Here is a 19009-nt window from a genome sequence, read left to right on the forward strand (position 1 = left end):
TTGATTCACAGTTCAGCATGGCTGGGGAGGCCTCAGAAAACTTACAATCGTGGTGGAAGGGGAAGGGGAAGTAGGCACCTTCTTCACAAGGCAGCAGGAGAGAGAGAGCACAGGGGAAACTGCCACTGTTAAAACCATCAGATCTGATGTGAACTCACTCACTATCATGAGAACAGCATGGGGGAAACCGCCTCCATGATTTAATCACCTACCACCTTCCCTTAACACATGGGCATTATAATTCAGGATGAGATTTGGGTGAGGACGCAGAGCCACACCATATCAGAGTATGTTGAATGGTATTAGAAATTGCCAACAGTTTTTCTAAAATAATTGTGCCATTTTACAATCCCAACAGCCAAGTATGAAAACTCCAGTTGCTCCATGGCCCCTTGGACATCTGTGCTAGTATGTAAAATACAACTGACCCTTGAACAGCACAGGTTTGAACTGCAGAGGTCCACTTCCACTTATATGTGGATTTTTTTCAACCAAGTGAGGATCAAAATTACAGTATTCACAGGATGCAAAATCCATGTATATGGAGGGCCAACTTCTAATATATACAAGTTCCACTGAGTCAACTTCAGTATACACAGATTTTGGTATGTGTCAGAAGGGGAAGGGTCCCAGAACCAATCCTCTGCAGATACTAGGGGATGACTGTACCATTGATTTGTGTATATTGATCTTGTATCCTGTGACCTTAAAAATTGCTTATTTGCTATGTTTTTTTGTAGCTTTCTTATGATTTTCTGTGTGAACTATCATGTTCTCTGCTAAGAAAAATAGTGTTATTTTTTCCTTTCGGATTTGCGAATACAGATTTTATTTCTTTCTCTTGACTTATTTCACTGGCTAGGACTTCTCATACTATGTTGAATAGCAGTGGAGAGAGGGGGCATCCTTGTCTTTTTCCCAGTCTTAGACGTAAAGCATTCAGTCTTTCACCACTAGGTATGATGTTAGCTATATGCTTGTGTAGATTTTTTAAATCAAGTTATGGAGATCCCCCCTATTCCCAGTTTTATGGGAATTTTTAATTATGAGTGAGTATTGAATTTTGTCAAATGCTTTTTCTGCATTCATGATATGATTATGTGATTTTTATTCTGTAGCCCATGAATATGGTGAATTATATTGATTGATTTTCAAATATTAAACCATCCTTGCATCCCTTGGACATGGTATATAGTTCTTTGTATATGTCACTGTGTTCTACTTGTTTATATTTTCTTATGAATTTTGCATCATATTCATGAGAGATGTTACTCTGCACTTTTCTCTTTTTGTACTTTGTTTGATTTTGGTATCAGGGTAATGTTGGCTATTTTCTGGAGGAGCTTGTATAATGTTGGTTGTTGTTAAGTATACTTCTTGGTATAACCTTTCTGGGAATTGTTCTAGTTGTTACATTATATACACATACTTTATGAAAGTCTATTGGTATTGACATTTTACTACTATTGGCGAAGCATATAAACCTTACCTGCTTTTTTGCTTCTTTGTTCTCTACCATTTATAATAAAATTGTTTTCAATATTTATTCAACATACATTGAAACATATAAACAGATAGGCAATGTCATAATTTTTGCTTTAACCATCAGACATAATTTAGAAATCTCAAGAGGAGAAGGAAAGTCTATTGTATTTGCCCATATTTTTGTTCTTTCCATGTTCTTCCTTCTTTATGTGCCAAAATGCCTTCTTTTATCATTTCCTTTCTGCCTAGAGAACTTCCTTTAGCCGTTTATTTAAGGTAGGTTTGCTAGGAACAAAATCTCCTAGCTTTACTTCATCTGAGAATATATCTGTCTCTTGCTTATTACTGAGGAATATTTTTGCTAGCTTTAGAATTCTGGGCTGACAGTTATTTTCCTTCAGCACTTAAAATGTTATCCTGGGTGGGCATGGTGGCTCACGCTTATAATTCCAGCACTTTGGGAGGCCAAGGCAGGCAGATCACTTGAGGTCAGGAGTTCGAGACTAGCCTGGCCAACATGGTAAAACCCCATCTCTACTAAAAATACCAAAAATTAGCCAAGTTCGGTGGTGCATCTCTGTGTCCCAGCTACTTGGGAGGCTGAGGCAGGAAAATCACTTGGGTTGAACCCAAGAGGCAGAGGTTGCAGTGAGCTGAGATTGCACCACTGCACTCTAGCCTGGGTGACGGAGCAAGACTCTGTCTCAAAAAATAAAAATGTTATCCTGTTTCCTTCTGGCCTACATGGTAGCTAATGAGAAATCCACTGTCTTTAAAATTGTTTTTCCCATATAAGTAAGGCGTTGTTTCTCCTTGGCAGTTTTTAAGGTTTCTTTCTTTGTCTTTAGTTTTTAGAAGTTTGACTATGATATTTTGGCATGAGTTTCTATGGGTATTTTTCCATTCAGGGTTTGCTGAGCTTCTTGAATCTGTATGTTTGTTTGTTCATTTGCAAAAATTGGGAACTTTTTAGTGATTGTTTCTTTGAGTACTTTTTAAGCTGTATCCTATTTCTACTCTTCTACAGGACTCCAGACTTTTGTCACAGTCCCACGTTCCTGAGTTGTGTTCTGTATATGTGTGTTTTTTTTTTAGTCTAATTTTTCTCTATTGTTCAAATTGGGTAATTTCTATGTTCTACCTTTATATTACACTGATTCTTGTTCTCTTCTCTCCATTCTGCTTTTCAGCACATCCATTGAGTTTTTAAAATCAGATTTGTATTTTTCAGTCCCTATTATATCTGCCCATATTTTTATTCTTTATTTTATTCTATATTTATTCTTTATTTTATTCTTTATCTATATTCTCTGTTTTATATCTTCTGTTGTTTTGGTAAGACTTTCTATGTCTTTACTACATTTTCTGTTTTTCCATTTGTCTTAGGTATGTTTGTAATTGCTTGTTGAAGTATTCTTAGGATGACTACTTTTAAATCCCAGTCAGATAATTCTAACATCTGTCATCTCAGTTTTCATATTTTTTCTTGTTCTGTTTGAAATCTTCCTGGTTCTTGGTATAAGTGATTTTTTTTTTTTTTATTTAAGAGGGTATATATTGGGTATTAAGTTATAGGACTCTGGGTCTTACTTAAATCTTGTGTTTTAGCAGACCTCCTGACGCCACTCTGGTAGGTTCAGGGGGCCATTGCCTGACAACTGCCAGAGGGTAATTGAAGTATAGGTTCCCCCTCTGCCCCTGTTGATACCTGGGAAATGGGCTTGGTACTTCTTGGCAGGGGTACTCCCTAGCTGAGAGGAGGCGGAGATTCTCATTACAGCCAGATGAGTGTGAAAATCCAGGCTCCCTATCTGTCCTCTGAAGATAGAGGGCAAGGTGCTTACTACCACCCAGTAGGGTTGAGGTCTTGGCATTGAACTCAGCCTTCTCTGACACTCCCCAGGCAATGGAGCAGGCAGTGATGAGCACTTTGTTACAGCCTGGTGAGGGTGGAAGTCTAGGCTTCCCACTAGACCTTTGCTGGCAGGGGTGGTAGTCGGTCTATAATTTTTTCTGCGGTATTTGGCTGGAATAGAAGAGGAAATGTCTAAGCAGCTACTGTCTTGCTAAGCTGCCCCTTTCCTGGTGTTCTGTCTAGAGAGAGCATGCTTTTTCTTTTCTGTCTTCTTTCTGTTTTTTTGTTTGTTTGTTTGGGGGTTTTTTTTGTTTTTTTTTTTTTTGTTTTTTTTGGTTTGTTTGTTTGTTTGTTTGTTTTTTGTGGCCTGCTCTCATTGGTGTTTCTAGGTTCCAGTTTCTACAGTATCTAGTCTGGGATATGTTAGGCAAAAAGAAACTCCAGGGAACCCACCATTATGTCATTCCTCAAGTCTCAGGATCCTAGCTAGTCTGCCACTTTGTCTCCAATTTTCAGAGTCTTCTAATATGATTTTATACATAATTTTTTCAGGGCTTTTCATTGTACTTAGTAAGAGGAATAGGAAAAAGTACATCTGCTCTATCTTCCCTGAAGTAGAAGTCTCTAAATGTAAATGTCCATGGAATTTAACATGACTGCACCTACAGAGCTATCATGGTTTTGATGAATCAAATGAAATATGAACTCTACTTTCAAAGGTATGAGTGCATCAAAAAACCTAGATGGCGAAAAGAAAAAATAGCTTTCAGGAGGGAAAGCTGTATTCAAGGAAATGACAGAGAAATTTTTTATCTTGTGTAAAATACATTTTCAGATTTAAGGAGAGAAGGTACTGGCCTTGAGTTTCTTAATGCTCATGCTAATTGATGGGAGGATTTGGCCACTTCTTGTCTTCAAAGGGAAAAGAAATCTGTATTTTATTTGAGGAGAGAAGTACCATACTGTTCCCCCTTTCTACTGAAACCTGTAGAAAATCTATCCCTGATGTTTGTGCCTCCTTAGCAAACACCCCCAATGGCCCCTGCCTTTTCTGGGATCCTGTTCTAAAGTGAGCTTCTGTTCCAGGTCGCCTGAACTGGTGGTCCACTGTGTGCACAAGCTGTAAACGGCTTCTTCCTCTGGCCACGACAGGGGATGGGAACTGCCTTTTACATGCCGCCTCACTGGGTAAGCTCTGCAGCACAGACAGAGGGTAGCCAGGCTCCAGGCCTGCGCAAGGAAAGACATATGCTATTGAAGGAAAGACATGTTATTGAAGGAAAGATATATGCTAAACAGAGTCACCCATGTCACTGTCATCTGGGAAAGTCCCCAGGAGATAGAGCTAACAATCCTGGCCCTTCTTGTCAAGTAGCTTGCAGTTGGTAAAGAGACAGAATACACATAAGAAAAGACCTGGCGTGAGAGAAGGAGGCCTTAAGCATAGCCACAGGGATGGGACTTAGAGACTATTGCCTGGTACAAATAAAAAGGACTTCCTGGAGGAGGTGGGATCTTTACTGAAACTTGAAGAACTTCAGAGACTAGAAGAGGACATTGCAGGCAGGGAGGCCCCGCAGATAAAGCGTAAAGGCAGGAATGGACAGGGTGTTTGGAGGGCGAACAAGGTAAGGCTGGAGCAGGAAGTTTTGGGAGCAGTGCATGAGGCTGAGTAAATGAGGATCCACTATATTGACAGCAGTCAACAATTGGCCTGGACTAATGGAAACAGACGTAGGTACTGCTCAGATAAATCACAGGGGAGTCAGCATACTCAGAATAGACCGCAGAGAGATCAGCAGCTTGTCCAACAGGCACATGAGCTTCCCAATCACACAAAGCCACACAACACAGAAATATGTGGATAATTGAGGATCATCATCGACTTTCTGGAACCTCAGTTATCCCTTTAGGCCCAGCATTAGATGCACAAGGCCGAATCCATTTTGATAGGTGAGTCTGGGTTTGCACCAGGGACCACCAGGGCTGGTTGCTCACTACCCACTCTGGAGGATAGTGCCTCTCCAAAACACATGACCCTCACACAGGAATGCGGTCCTTGGTCAAACTCGCATCCCCAACAGACGTGGCTTTAACTGGGTGCTGTGACCTACCTCAAGGGCCAGCCCCCAGACCTCTCTCTCTTTGGACCTGAGTGAGGCCTAATCAGCAAGAGGTAGGTGAGATAAGACTGCAACGGGCTTCAAGGGAAATACATCAGGGTTTTGGAAGGGTCCCAGAGGAGGATGGAGACCAAGAACAAGGGAAACATTCCCCAGACTTGACCGGCAGTGAGGAAAGGCAAGGCACCCACTTACCTGCTTCATCTCCATGTCATTGGAGCACACTCTGCTTGTTGGCATTGCGAAAGTACTCCACATTCACCATGGTGAGAAAATGAAAATCAGTGACCCCCACCCAGCAGCGGCCACTCTTAACAGTCTGGTGGTGTCATTGTCTTCCAATCTTCTGTCTATTCTTTAGGTGAAATGATGATCTTGCTGTGTTCACAGTCTTGAATCCAACATTTTCCCTTATGACTTGAGAATTTTCCCTGCTGTTATCTTTCAGACACATGATTGTCAGTAGTTGGGTCATATTTCATCATAGTGGTTAATATTAACTATTCCCATATTATTGAGCATATTTTGCCTTGGTCTTTGTAAAACCTGGGGAAAGAATCTGAAGAATAAAGCTCTCATCTGTCTCAAACAGCAGCCTCATTATGAAGTCTGGATCGTGGAAATGCTTTTGTCCCTTGCATATCTAAGGATGCCCAGCCAGTTGAGCCTTTGAAAACATCAGTTCATGTTAACTCTCCTTCTGAAAACTCTCCAGAGGCTCACAGCTCCCTTGAGAGCCCCCTTTTCACTCTCCCTCTCCGCTCAATCCCACTCTAGCCATCTTTCCCTCTTGCCGTTTCTCAAGTACTGCCACCTCTGGGTATGTCCCTGGCCTTTCTCTGTGCTGGGACAGCAACTTGACTCCTTCCTCCACCCATTTGAGCCTTTGCTCCTATGTCTCCATTCATGCCACAGCAAATCTGCCTGCCTCACCTCTCCTCGTGGAACTGCCACCCTCAACATCGTACACTCTGTGCCAACCTCATGGCTGCCTCACTTCCCACTTCCCCACAACATGCACTCCATGAGATTTTAGGAACTTCATGTGTCCCAGTCACTGCCACACATATTGCTAGCACCTAGAATGAGTGGGTGGGTGGGTGGATGGATGGATGGATGGATTCCCCTGTGCTTTCCCTTGCAGTCAGGGCTGCCCTTCTTTTGAGCACTTCTCCCACGAGTTGGGGTTCTTGACCACATCTGAGCTGCCAAGAGCACATTTTCAGAGATGGTTCGTTTCCCTCTATATCCTCCCAGCACTTGACACAGGGTGAGACCCTCCCGCTGGTAAGCAGGCGCTCTCTTGTGGGCCTGGGGTGTGCAGTGGTGTCACTGACACTCTGTTTCTCAGGAAGCTGAGATGCCTCAGGGCTGGAGATGAGGGAAATGGCAGGCCCTGGAGAAGCCAGGATGCTAATGGCCTCCCTTGCCTGGAGCCCTCCATGAGGACACTGGACAGCCTGTCCCTGTCCCCTAGTCAGTCCCCCACCCAAATGTAAGACTTGGATAATGACCATTAGGTCCTCAAAGCAAACCAGCAACATTGAGAGTAGGTTGCCAAGGGCGCCAGAGAGGAAAAGCACTTGATTTTCACCTACTATTATTTTGCTAAGAACAGGATGTGCTGCTTCATTCACCTCCTTGCCTTAATGGGAAGCCTCAGGAAGAAGCTAGAAGGGAATTAACAGAACCGCTGAGTAAGGAGGCTGCTCTGCGTGCAGACAGGAGGCCCTCCCAGTGGGTCGTGGTAGTTTGCATCACCTCTGGCTTGTCTTTTCCTCACGTCCTTTCTTTCCTGTGTTCTCCATGGCCTCCTGGCTCCAGGAATGTGGGGGTTTCACGACCGGGACCTGGTGTTACGGAAAGCTCTCTATACCATGATGAGGACGGGAGCCGAGAGGGAAGCCCTGAAGCGGAGGTGGAGGTGGCAACAGACGCAGCAGAATAAGGAGGTTGGTATCCACTGGCATGGCCGGAGGCCGGGACCCAGGTCAGGTGCCGCCTCGGGCCATGGTCAAGTCCAGAGCATGATCCCTAGTTCCCAGACTGTCTTATGAGGGGAGGCAGAAACAGCCCCTGGGATCAGGAAAGTCTCCTGCTTTTAAGCCCATGGAGGAGGAGCCTGTTGAAATAGCAGAGTCCTGGCAGACAGCAACTATGCGTCCACTTGTGCTTTCTTAAGGCATGATTATGAAAGCTGTCTACCTTCATTCCCAAAAGCATCCTGGCTTGGATGATGAGTTCTATATATGGCCGCCTGCTGTCAGGTGCAGCCCATGGCTCTAGCCCCTGTGTGTGAGCTCAGTCCAAAGGGATTCCCAATTGTCCCCAAGCATGGTAAACATGAGGACCTTGCTCTCCTAGAAGAATCTGCCTGCTTTCTGACTGCGGTTGATCCATTATCCCTTTAAACTTTGTACTGGCCAGACACAGTTAGGTGCATGCACAGGTTAATGCTCAGTCATCCCCAGCCCCTGAGAATGACCCTTGTTGGTGGGCAGATTCCCAACAGCTCTGGAATTAGAGCTTGGAGCTTTTGAAAATATAGTGTGCATAGCAAAGGTGGCCAACAGGGTGCAGTTAGTGTAGTTGGTAGCTACCTAGAGATGTGCCTGGCCTGGGTCCCAGTGAGGCTGGTCTGGGTTGGGAGGGTGAGGAGAGGAGGGCAGCACAGCTGTGGCCCACCCGCCTCTGAGCCAGTTCCCCTCTGCCAGTCAGGGCTGGTGTACACGGAGGAGGAGTGGGAGCGGGAGTGGACGGAGCTGCTGAAGCTGGCCTCCAGTGAGCCGCGCACACACTTCAGCAAGAACGGTGGCACAGGCGGGGGGTAAGTTCTGCCCCTGCTCTCCCCAGAACTCACCATCCAGCTCCAGGCCACCCAGGGCTATACACAGCATGGGTGGATGGCACGGGGCACGGGGGAAATGTGGGACCCTCATGCTGTGGAAGACAGAAAGATTCCATCTTTCCAGCATTAGCTTCAAGACAAGGATGCACAGAAGGACTGTGGGTGATGACTGGCCCCTGCCAGGTGCTGGTGGAAGGGTACGCAGCCCCCATATGCACTATGCAGGCAGAGGTGAGCTCACATGAGCTGCCTCCAGGCCACTTTCCTTGAACATTGTTATGCAGACCAGGTGAGGTGTGTGCCCTCAGGGCACAGCTGGCCTCTGGAGGTCACACGTGATGGTGAGCGTTCCCACACATTGCCATAGAGTGGACCTGGCTCTGAAGTTTGGATTTTCTCCCCAACTAATTAATTTGTGGCTTCAAGGAGTCACCCTGAAAGCAGAAGCTCATTAAGCTAGCCTGGTGTTTCCCAGATGAGCTCCGTGGATATTTTATGTGTTCCCAGCAAAAAGGCTCCACGTCTGTGCATGTTTAGGACTAGCTTGTTCCTACAGAAACACCTTGGATGTTCTAGCGTGGAATGAAGAGTGTGGCCAGACCAACGGGGCAGCCATAGAGCCTTGACCATGGCTTATTCTTCAGTTCGTATTCTCTGGAAACTGAAAGCAAAGGTGTTGCTCCTAGAAAAGGTCTCAGCCAAACATGAGAAAGTGTGAGCAGTAACCCAGGGAGACCCACAGAAGGAGGATTGCATGCAGCTCCAGGCTGCCCTCAGGCTCATGGGCCCTGCAGCGGGCACCTGGGTCCTCATCCACCCACCAAGGCAGGGCCTAGTGCCTCATGGGTCAGCTCTCCCTGGAGGCCCTGGCTGGAAAAGAGGCTCCCACAGAGCTGCAGCAGCAGCAGTGGCATCTGAGACCATGTTTACAGATGAGATCGTTAGAAACCCACGTACGCTGGCACACCCTTCCTCCATGTTTTAAGGCTATGGTATGTCTGTACCAACAGTCTGTCTTGGTAGGACATTTGAGGACAAGCATTCTGAAGACTCGGTCGACTGGAAAACTGCTCTCTTACTCTGCACGCCTCCCAAGTCCTGCCTGTGATGGGTCTTAAGTGTTCCTCCACGTCGTTTTCACGGTTGCCTCTCTCCCTCCTGCCACAGGGCAGACGCCTGATACATGCTGGCAGACTGGATCCAGTCCAGGTGTCTCTGCCAGGGACAGGGAGGAGTGGGGAAAGACAGCAGCAATGATGACAGTATCACAGGTGATCATCACATACACGTCTCCTGAGTACCCCATCCAGGAGGACCTTCCCCCAAGGCCCCATGGCTGGTCAGCCCATCTGACTCCTAAGGCCACAGCCTGGTCCCCTGCTGCCTGCTCCCTGGGGCCCAAGGGATTCAGATGCTAATGGGGACATAGGGGCCACTTGGTGTCTGTCCCTATCTCCCACAGAGTCTGAGTGATCAACTGTAATCTAACAAAAGGATTAGGTCCCTTTAGGAATATCCAAAATGGCCCAGACATTGTCCCATGTAGTAGGATAGTCTGGTCCCCTCCCCCTGGAAGCCACAGTTCTGGTTGCCACATCACAAAAGAGAAGGAAGAACTCGGGGAATGGCCAGAGAGGGGAAACTAAACCAAGGCTGGATGGGAGTGACCCCATCAGAAAAGAATGGAGAGGTGAGGTGGGAAGGTTGGATGGTGTTGGGGGAACAGAAGGAAGGAGGTGAGCACGGGTCGGGTAGGGTGGGGTGGGGTCGGGGAGACCATAAGAGGGACCCGTGCTGGGTCCTCTATCCCCTCATTTCAAACCCTACCTCACAGGCCTCCAGTACGCCTTCCACAGATTGGAAAACCGAGCCTTAATGGGATTAGATCACTGTTCCAAGACCACAAAAATGATAAATGGAGGAGCCAAAAAGTCAAAATGTGGTCTGATCATTGTAGAGCCTCTTGACCAGGCTCCACAGCCCTAACGAAATCCCTCAAATACAGCAGAGTTTGTAGAACCTCAGGTGACAGATCAGCCTGCAAGTGAAACCACCACTCTGGGCTTCAGATGGTGACGGGAGTGAGGACACAGCCACCTGGTCCCCACAAAAGCCACTGATGCTCAGGTCGGAATCCTGTGCCAATGATGCAGGAGGCACTTCTAGGGTTTCAGCAACAGATGTTTCCAGTGGAGAAAGAAAAAGGCAAAAAAAAAAAAAACCTCAGAAGAGGACAGAGCACATGCAATAGGAATCTATCTAACAGTGTTGCTTCTGTAGCCAGATACCTCCTTGCGTTACCTGGAACCTTTGCATGGCCAGGCAAGGAGGGAGGCCTATGGGACCCGGCATAAAACGCACATTTTCCTGGGAATAGGGAGTTTTGGCTGAGTCCCATGGACTGGGGTAATGGGCAGAGAGCAGCCTCAGCAAGGCACCCGTGCAGCTGTGCAGGACTCGCCAACAGGGTGCTCTAGAGCAGCCAACTGCTCCAAGAATTCACTTGGGGTTCAGAGTCCACAGAGAGGCCTTTGTGTCCAAGCACAGTGTGCTCTGCCTTTTGCCTGTGTCTTCTCTCCCCGTGTTGAGCTGAGAGGTGTAGGGCGTCATCTGTGGGGCTTGAGAGCTGCAGAGACGAGTTTCTGACGCCTGACTGAAGGGCCTGAAGGCAGAAACTGGCGAGCTCAGGGTTCATGGGGCTACAGCAGGCTGTGCAGGCCAGGACACGTGGCCGTAGGGGATGTAAGGCCAGGATGCTGCGAGCTGTCCGAGGGCCAGGCATGGATTCAAGGAGGAGGCCCCAAGCAGGCTGGCTTCAGGACTCACCTATGGTGGGGACCACACAGAAGGCCAGTCCCTGAGGCCAGGGCTGAGGGTGGACACGAGCAGTCAGTGAGAGGAGTCACCACCGCAGCCCAGGGACCTGAGGACACAGCCCCTCAACTGGCAGAGAGCTCTGAAGACCCACAAAAGCACTTCCTCAGACAGCAGGCCAGAACTGGGACCTCCAGCGAGCCCAGCGGGCCCTGAAGGGAGACAGCAAGAAAGACTTTGCCAACCTCCTGCCCCTCCTCTCTGCCTGTGCTAGCCCCACAGGGGACACAGACGGCAGCCAGAGAAGGGGAGGAGGCAAAGGGTGAAACAGGGAAGCCAGCTGGCAGCTAACCCAATCTTTCAGGAGGCTCAGACTTGGGGCTGATAGCCCCCTGCACAGAAAAGTGACCAGAAGAACCGCACAAAATGTCCAGGGTGCCACCCGGGAATAGGAAAGAGTAAGTTAAGGGAGAGCTTGCAGGCGTGATGGCGAGAAGAACTAAAGTGGCCTCCTTCATCCCAGCCTGGGTTCCCCAGAACCTGTTCCCCACGGATGAGGGTAAAGGGGTACAGTGCAGGGCCCTGCGTCCTGCTCGGAGAGCCCCTGGTATGGAGGCAGATGGGGCAGCCTCTGTTCTATTGGTCCTTGACACAGATGATGGCCTGGAGTCATTTTTAAACCTGTTACTTTCCCAGAAAGCGTCTATGTCACTTATCTGAAGAGGTCAGAAGGGACCAGAGACCAGGTATGGGCGTGAGCTAGACCCATTTCCTCTCACTGTGCCTCCCAGGACTCAGTGGCCAGGCCCTGGCCACGTGGGAGAACCAGGCCTTCCCTAGGGCTTGGGGAAGGGTTAGTGAGATCAGATGGGAATTTGAACAGTGTCATCTACTGAGTCCATGTTATGCATCAGGCAGTCCCATGAGCTGTCATTATCATCACCAATCACAGATAAGGAGGCTGAGATTCAGAGAATTAGATAATGTATTAGTCAGGGTTCTCCAGAGAAACAGAACCAATAAAAGACGTATATATAAAGAGATCTAATGTAGGTATTGGCTCACGTGATTATGGTGTCTAAGAATTCCCACAACCTGGCATGTGCCAGCTGGAGACCCAGGAAAGCCAGTGGTGTAGTGCAAAGACCCAAGAACTGGAGAACTGATGGTGTGGGTCCAGTATGAATCTGAAGACCTGAGAACCAGGAGTGCCGAGGGCAGAAAGTCCATGTCCCAGCTCAAACAGGTCTGGTTATTCTGTCGTCCTCCACTGTTTTCTTCCCATCCGTGAATAGATCAGATGAGCCCCACCCACATTGGTGAAAGCCATCTGCTTTCTGCTCTCCAGCAATTCAAATGCTAATTTCATCCAAAATGCCCTCGCAGACACACGCAGAAATAACGTTTAACCAGCTGTCTAACCATCACAGGTTAGCTTCCAACGTCCAATAACGTTTAACCAGCTGTCTAACCATCACAGGTTAGCTTCCAACGTCCAATAACGTTTAACCAGCTGTCTAACCATCACAGGTTAGCTTCCAACGTCTCACAGGCTGAAAGATACAAAGCCAGCACCTGAACTTAGAACTGACCAAAACACCTAAGCCCACACTCTTGACAAATGGAGACCAGGCATGAGGAGTAGGAATCAACAACTTATCTTGACTATGGTGAAAATCATCATTTTTGTTCTTTAAACTTTATAAAGAACTACTTATTTGTTTTCTGTTTGATGAGAAGGGTTAAGTGGAAGCTGAGAGGCCAGTTGGATGGACAGAGAGGAAAAGAGAGCAGAGCAAGGGGGGCCTTTGGGGGACCCTCTGGCAGCCCCCGGGCATCTTCTGTCTAGGTCCTTAACTTTTCTCACATGCTAACCTCCCTGCTTTCTCTTTGTAGTTGAGTTTCTGAAATTTCACTGACAATGTGTTTGCTGCATTTCTTTTTATTAGCATTTTTCAGAAGTAGTTAGAATCCCAAGTGATTTCCTAGCACACAGTCTGAGAGTTGTCAATTTCGGTCAATCTTCTGAGGAAAAGCAAGAGGCATTTTTTTCCTGGGAGATGCCCACACCACAGCCTGGTGCTCCCAGGCCATGGGTTGGCCTTGTACAGGAAAGGAGGCATTCTTATGTGTATTCCTGAAGGTGCCATGACTTCCACCAGCAGACCAAGCAGAAAGAGCATCTGCTAACGGACGTAAGGTGTCCTCACTCTGTAGATGTGGGACCCGGCTCAAAGTTTTAAAGACATTTCTCATTGAAAATAAGACCAAAGTTGACTCTCTGTCTAGGGATGTTCCTCAAGTAGGAGCCTTCCCTGATCTTCCTGTCTAAAGAATCCACCTTTTATCACTGTACTGATAGTTTCTTTTTTATTATTTTATTATTTATTTAAATATGTTTAGGGGATACAAGTGCAGGTTTCTTACATGCAAATATCGCATTGTGGTAAAGTCTGGGCTTTTAGCATACCCATTACCCAAGTAGTAAGCATTGTACTCAATAGATAATTTGTCAGTCCTCACCCCCTCGAACCCTCCGGCCTGTCATAGTCCCCAGTGTCTGTTATTCTACTCTGCCTGTCCATATGTACACATTGTTTAGCCCCCAGCTATAAGTGAGAACAGGCAGTATTTGACTTTCTGTTTCTGAGTTATATCACTGAGGATAATGGCCTCCATATCCATCCATGTTGCTGCAAAAGACAGGATTCCATTCTTTTTTATGGCTGAGTCATATTCCATGGTGTGTGTGTATATATATATATATATATACACACACACCACATTTTCTTTATCTAATCCTACATTGATGGACACTTCGGTGGTTTCTATCTCTTTGCCATTGTGAATAGTGTTACAGTAAACATGCAGGTATCTTTTTGATATAATCAGTCATTTCCCTTTGGGTATATACCTAGTAGTGGGATTGCTGGATTGAGTAGTAATTCTGTTTTTAGTTCTTCAAGAAATCTCCACCCTGTTTCCCATAAAGGTTGTATGAATGTACATTCCTACCAACAGTATGTGTTCCCTTTTCATCATATCCTCACCAACATCTATTTTTGTTTTTGTTACATTTGCTTTTGAGGACTTGGTCATAAATTATTTGCCTAGGCCAATGTCCAAAAGAGTTTTACACAGATTTCCTTGTAGAATGTTTATAGTTTCAGGTCTTACATTTAGGTCTTTAATCAATCTTGAGTTAATTTTTGTATATGGTGAGAAGTGTGGGTCCAATCTCACTCTTCTGCATATGGCTATGCAATTTTCCCAGCACTAAATGAATAGTGTTATTTCCCCAGTGTATATTTTTGTTGGTGTTGTTGAAGATCAGTTGGTTGTAAGTATGTGGCTTCATTTATAGGTTATATATTCTGTTCCGTTGATCTATGTGTCTGTTTGTGTGCCAATACCATACTGTTTTGTTTACCATAACCTTGTAGTACAATTTGAAATTAGATAATGTTATACCTTCAGCTTTGTTCTTTTTTCTTAGGATTCCTTTGGCTAGTCAGGCTCCTTTTTAGTTCCACACGAAATTTATTGTTTTTTCTAATCCTGTGAAAAATGACATTGGTAAGTTGATAGGGATTGTATTGAATCTATAGATTATTGTAACAATATAATCATTTTAATGATGTTAATTCTTCTAATCCATGAGCATGGGATATTTTTCCATTCATTTGTGTCATCTATAATTTTTTTCTTCAGTGTTTTGTAGTCCTCCTTATAGAGATCTTTCACCTCCCTGGTTAAATATATTCCTCGATATTTTTGTAGCTAATAAATGGGATTGCCTTCTTTTTTTTTTTTTTTTTTTTTGAGACGGAGTCTTGCTCTGCCACCCAGGCTGGAGTGCAGTGGCCGGATCTCAGCTCACTGCAAGCTCCGCCTCCCGGGTTCACGCCATTCTCCTGCCTCAGCCTCCGGAGTAGCTGGGACTACAGGCGCCTGCCTCGTCGCCCGGCTAGTTTTTTGTATTTTTAAGTAGAGATGGGGTTTCACCGTATTAGCCAGGATGGTCTCGATCTCCTGACCTCGTGATCCACCCGTCTCGGCCTCCCAAAGTGCTGGGTGGGATTACAGGCTTGAGCCACCGCGCCCGGCCGGGATTGCCTTCTTGATTTAGTCCTCAGCTAGATTGTTACTGGTATATAGAAATGCTACTGCTTCCAGTATGTTAATGTTGTATCCTGAAACTTTACTAAACTCATGTATCAAATATAAGAAGTTTTTGGTAGAGTCTTTATGGTTTTCTAATTATATAATCATATCATCAGCAAACAGGGATGATTTGACTTCTTCTTTTCCAATTTGGATGCCTTTTGTTTGTTTTTCTCTTGCCTGACTGCTCTGTGGGGACTTGCAGCACTATGTTGAATAATGGTGAAAGTGGGCATCCTCATCTTGTTCCAGTCCTTAGAGGAAAAGCTTTCAACTTTTCCCCATTAAGTGTGCTGTTAGCTGTGGGTTTGTCGTATATGGCCTTTATTATGTTGAGATGTGTTCCTTCTATGCCTAGTTTGTTGAGGATTTTCATCATGAAGTGATGCTGAATTGTATTGAATGCAAAAATCCTTGACAAAATACTAGCAAATTAAATCCAACAGGACATCAAAAAGATAATACACCATATCAGTTGGGATTTATCCCAGGGATGCAAGGATGATTCAACATACACAAATCAATGAATGTGATATATCACATAAACAGAATTAAGAACAAAAACCATATGATCATCTCGATAGATGCAGAAAAATAACTGATAACTTCTTATTTGATCATCTGTTAGTATCTCTCCCTACCTAAACCTGCATTCATGGGCACACATGGGCAAGCATGAGCATGCTCAGCACAGTGCTAGACCTGTAGTGGATGATCAATAACTATTTGTCACATGATTGACCTCAGCTTATTGATTCTAAGCAATAAGATAAGCCTTGTTCCTCAAGCCACACTGGCCACTGCTAGAAGTATCTTTCAGAGCCTAAGATCCATTCAGTCCCTTCAGAGCACTGGGAGGCCCCCATCCTTCCATCTCAGCTTCCCAGGCCATAGCTCTTAGCAGAGCCCCTGCTAGACTGTACTGTGTCGTTGGAGAGTCTTTTGTAAAAGGTGCCTGTCTGGGCAGGCACAGTCCTTGACCAAGGGCAAAGGCCCATAGAAGGACATAGGCTGGGTTCAGCCCCTTGAGCCTCCTCAGACTGGCTCTGCTCTGCAGGGCCCTACCTGAGAGAGGAGTTGAGGCACACCACTCAGAAATGCTGTGCATGAGATCTGTGCATGAAGAGAACCTTGCACCTGTGAAAAGGAATGAGGACCGTCCTCACATATTGTGCTGTGGGTGTCTCAGGATGCATCAGGAGGAGGAAAAGGCAATGGTTGGAATAGCGAGTATAAACTCCTACCTAGAGGTGGGAGGATGTGTGCATACAGTTTATGCGCATTTACTCACATTCATACGTGTGCACACATGTGCACTTACATTTTTTTTTTAGATGGAGTCTTGCTCTGTCACCCAAGCTAGAGTGCGGTGGCGCGATCTCGGCTCACTGCAACCTCCACCTCCCAGGTTCAAGGGATTCTCCTGCCTCAGCCTCCTGAGTAGCTGGGACTACAGGCGCATACCACCATGCCTGGCTAATTTTTGTATTTTTAGTAGAGACGGAGTTTCACCATGTTGGCTAGGATGGTCTCAGTCTCCTGACCTCATGATCTGCCCGCCTCAGCCTCCCAAAGTGCTGGGATTACAAGTGTGAGCCACTACCGCGCCCGGCTAATTTTTGTATTTTTAGTAGAGATGGGATTTCACCATGTTGGCCAGGATGGTCTCGATCTCCTGACCTCGTGATCTGCACGCCTCAGCCTCCCAAAGTGCTGGGATTACAGGCATGAGCCACAGCACCCAGCCTTACACTTACCTTTTTTTATGGAAGGGTACACCAAAAAGCAACACCTGTGTCCCCATAGGTGAGGTGACTGCAATTTATCATCCAAACTGGTTCATTTGGGGAAAGGAAAGTGGGCACTAACCACTTGGGATGTGTGCACAGGACTTTCCCAAGCAAAACAGGAGGTGTGGACGCCCCATCTGGAGGAGGGGATGTGGGGAGGGACCTGGGAGGCTTCATTCAGGCTCTCCGTCTGGGTGGCTGGGTGACTGCTCATTAACAAGCCCCAGACTGGCTTCCTTGTCCATGACATGGGCTCTTGCTGAGGATGGTCTCCAAGGATGGTGCCTACAGTTTAAGCCAGAGTGCCCCTAAACTGTTCCCTGGGGCCTGAGATACCATCTGGACCTTGCTCCATGACCTTTGCTTCTTGGTCCTGCCAGGAGGGACTCCTCAGCCTGGCCTCTGCCCACCCCCATCTTTCTCAGGGTGTTTTCATTGGATAGATGGTATATCCCTAACCCTGGAAATTCTCCCTTCTCAAGTACCCACTGGAGAAGTGGATGTGGGTGCCCTGGAGAACCCAGTGTGTGGTGCCCAAAGCACGTTAGGAAGTTCTCAGGGCATGCACATCTTGGAGGATGAAGTCATTATATTGCATGCCAGTCTTCTTTGCAGTAAGCACTGATTATTAAGCATTTTAGGAATTGTTATGTCTTTGCCCAGTGACCAGATTCTCCCCACAATCCCAGATCTCGCATTTGCTCAGCAAACTCACAAGAAGACATGAAGTCGCAGGGCTAAAAGTGGGAGTGAATTTTCAGAATTGGCTTTTCTGAGCTGATTTCTACCAATGGGCTCTGGTCACAGAGTGCAGGTCACAGTTCCAAACTCTCGTTCCAGATAAGATCTTGTTTGCCCCTCCATTTTAGAGCCCCCAGCTAAACTGGAGTTCCAGTACCAGAGCAGCTAGCAAACCTGCAATAAGGAGAAATGAAAAGGGACCTGGACATGGGCGTTTACAGTGTGCCTTTCACGGGATACTTCTCTTACCTGGCAGGTGTCCTAACACCTGGTTGCCCAACCCATGAGCAGGGGGTCCCTCATATGGGAAGCTTGTTTGTACTGGCAGATGGCTTTGTGGCTCCTGTCTGGCCTGTGTCTATTTTTTTCTTACCTGATCATCGCTCTGTGGCTGGGACCAACCTTGTGTTCTCCTTGGCGTCTGGTGAAAACATGGCCTGGGGTAACCTCTGCTTCTTCCAATGGAAGGTGCAAATTCAATCTACTGCCACAATGAGAAAGGAGTTCAAAGATTTTTACTTATAGATCCTGGGCATGGAGGCCATCATGAGTTGGGAGGGCAGTGCTCCATCCCAGGGTCACATGAGGTAGGGATTAAGCGTCAGGCAGAGAGATCCAACTAGAAATATATATAGGGGAATAGGATGTGGGTCACTTTAAGTTCCTGGGCAAATGCCTTAATGGTCCATTTAAAGGAAGTGGTGGGAAAGCGGAAAGCCCAGTCTCCTAGGCAGGGAGATACCTCTAAGTTCTTATCTCTGGCCACCAGCTTGGGTCATTTGGGTGTGGTGTTCTACTTCCAAGGCCCAGGCAGCAACCTCTGCTGTTTCGTTTCTGTTCTACCCTCTACACCCTCAGGAGCCTGAGGAGCCAAGCCAATGCTCTCTGGTTGCCTTCAACACTGAGGCTCCTGGTATAGAACCAGAACCCTTTCTAAGTCTTGGACAAGGAGCCAGAAGCAAGTAGGAAAGGGCATTATGATTTTCAAGCTGCCCCAGCTGGAGCTGGGATCCTCTCTGCTACCCCCTGGGTCACTGAGCAGGTTTCAGTTGCTCACATGGCTCCCATGCTCAACACTAAAACTGGAATGGAGAAAGGATGCTCTGCTGCAGCTGTCCTCCATCATCTCCCAACTGGGCCCACCATCCTGTCACTGCTGCTGAGATAAAATGGCCCTGCCTTAAGTTAG

The 19009-nt window shown here is 46.6% G+C and overlaps 1 protein-coding gene across 1 annotated transcript in view; it reads left to right on the top strand.

Annotated features, from left to right (window-relative positions):
* OTUD7A (OTU deubiquitinase 7A) overlaps nt 1–19009 on the top strand; it is a 373673-nt gene that overhangs the window by 322400 nt on the left and 32264 nt on the right. The window contains exons 7-9 of the mRNA XM_030931684.1: nt 4427–4528; nt 7288–7415; nt 8199–8290. Of these exons, the coding sequence (XP_030787544.1) occupies nt 4427–4528; nt 7288–7415; nt 8199–8290 (322 nt within the window). The remainder of the gene's footprint in view (nt 1–4426; nt 4529–7287; nt 7416–8198; nt 8291–19009) is intronic.

The sequence above is a fragment of the Rhinopithecus roxellana genome, chromosome 5, assembly GCF_007565055.1.
Source record: "Rhinopithecus roxellana isolate Shanxi Qingling chromosome 5, ASM756505v1, whole genome shotgun sequence".
Classification (NCBI taxonomy): Eukaryota; Metazoa; Chordata; class Mammalia; order Primates; family Cercopithecidae; genus Rhinopithecus; species Rhinopithecus roxellana.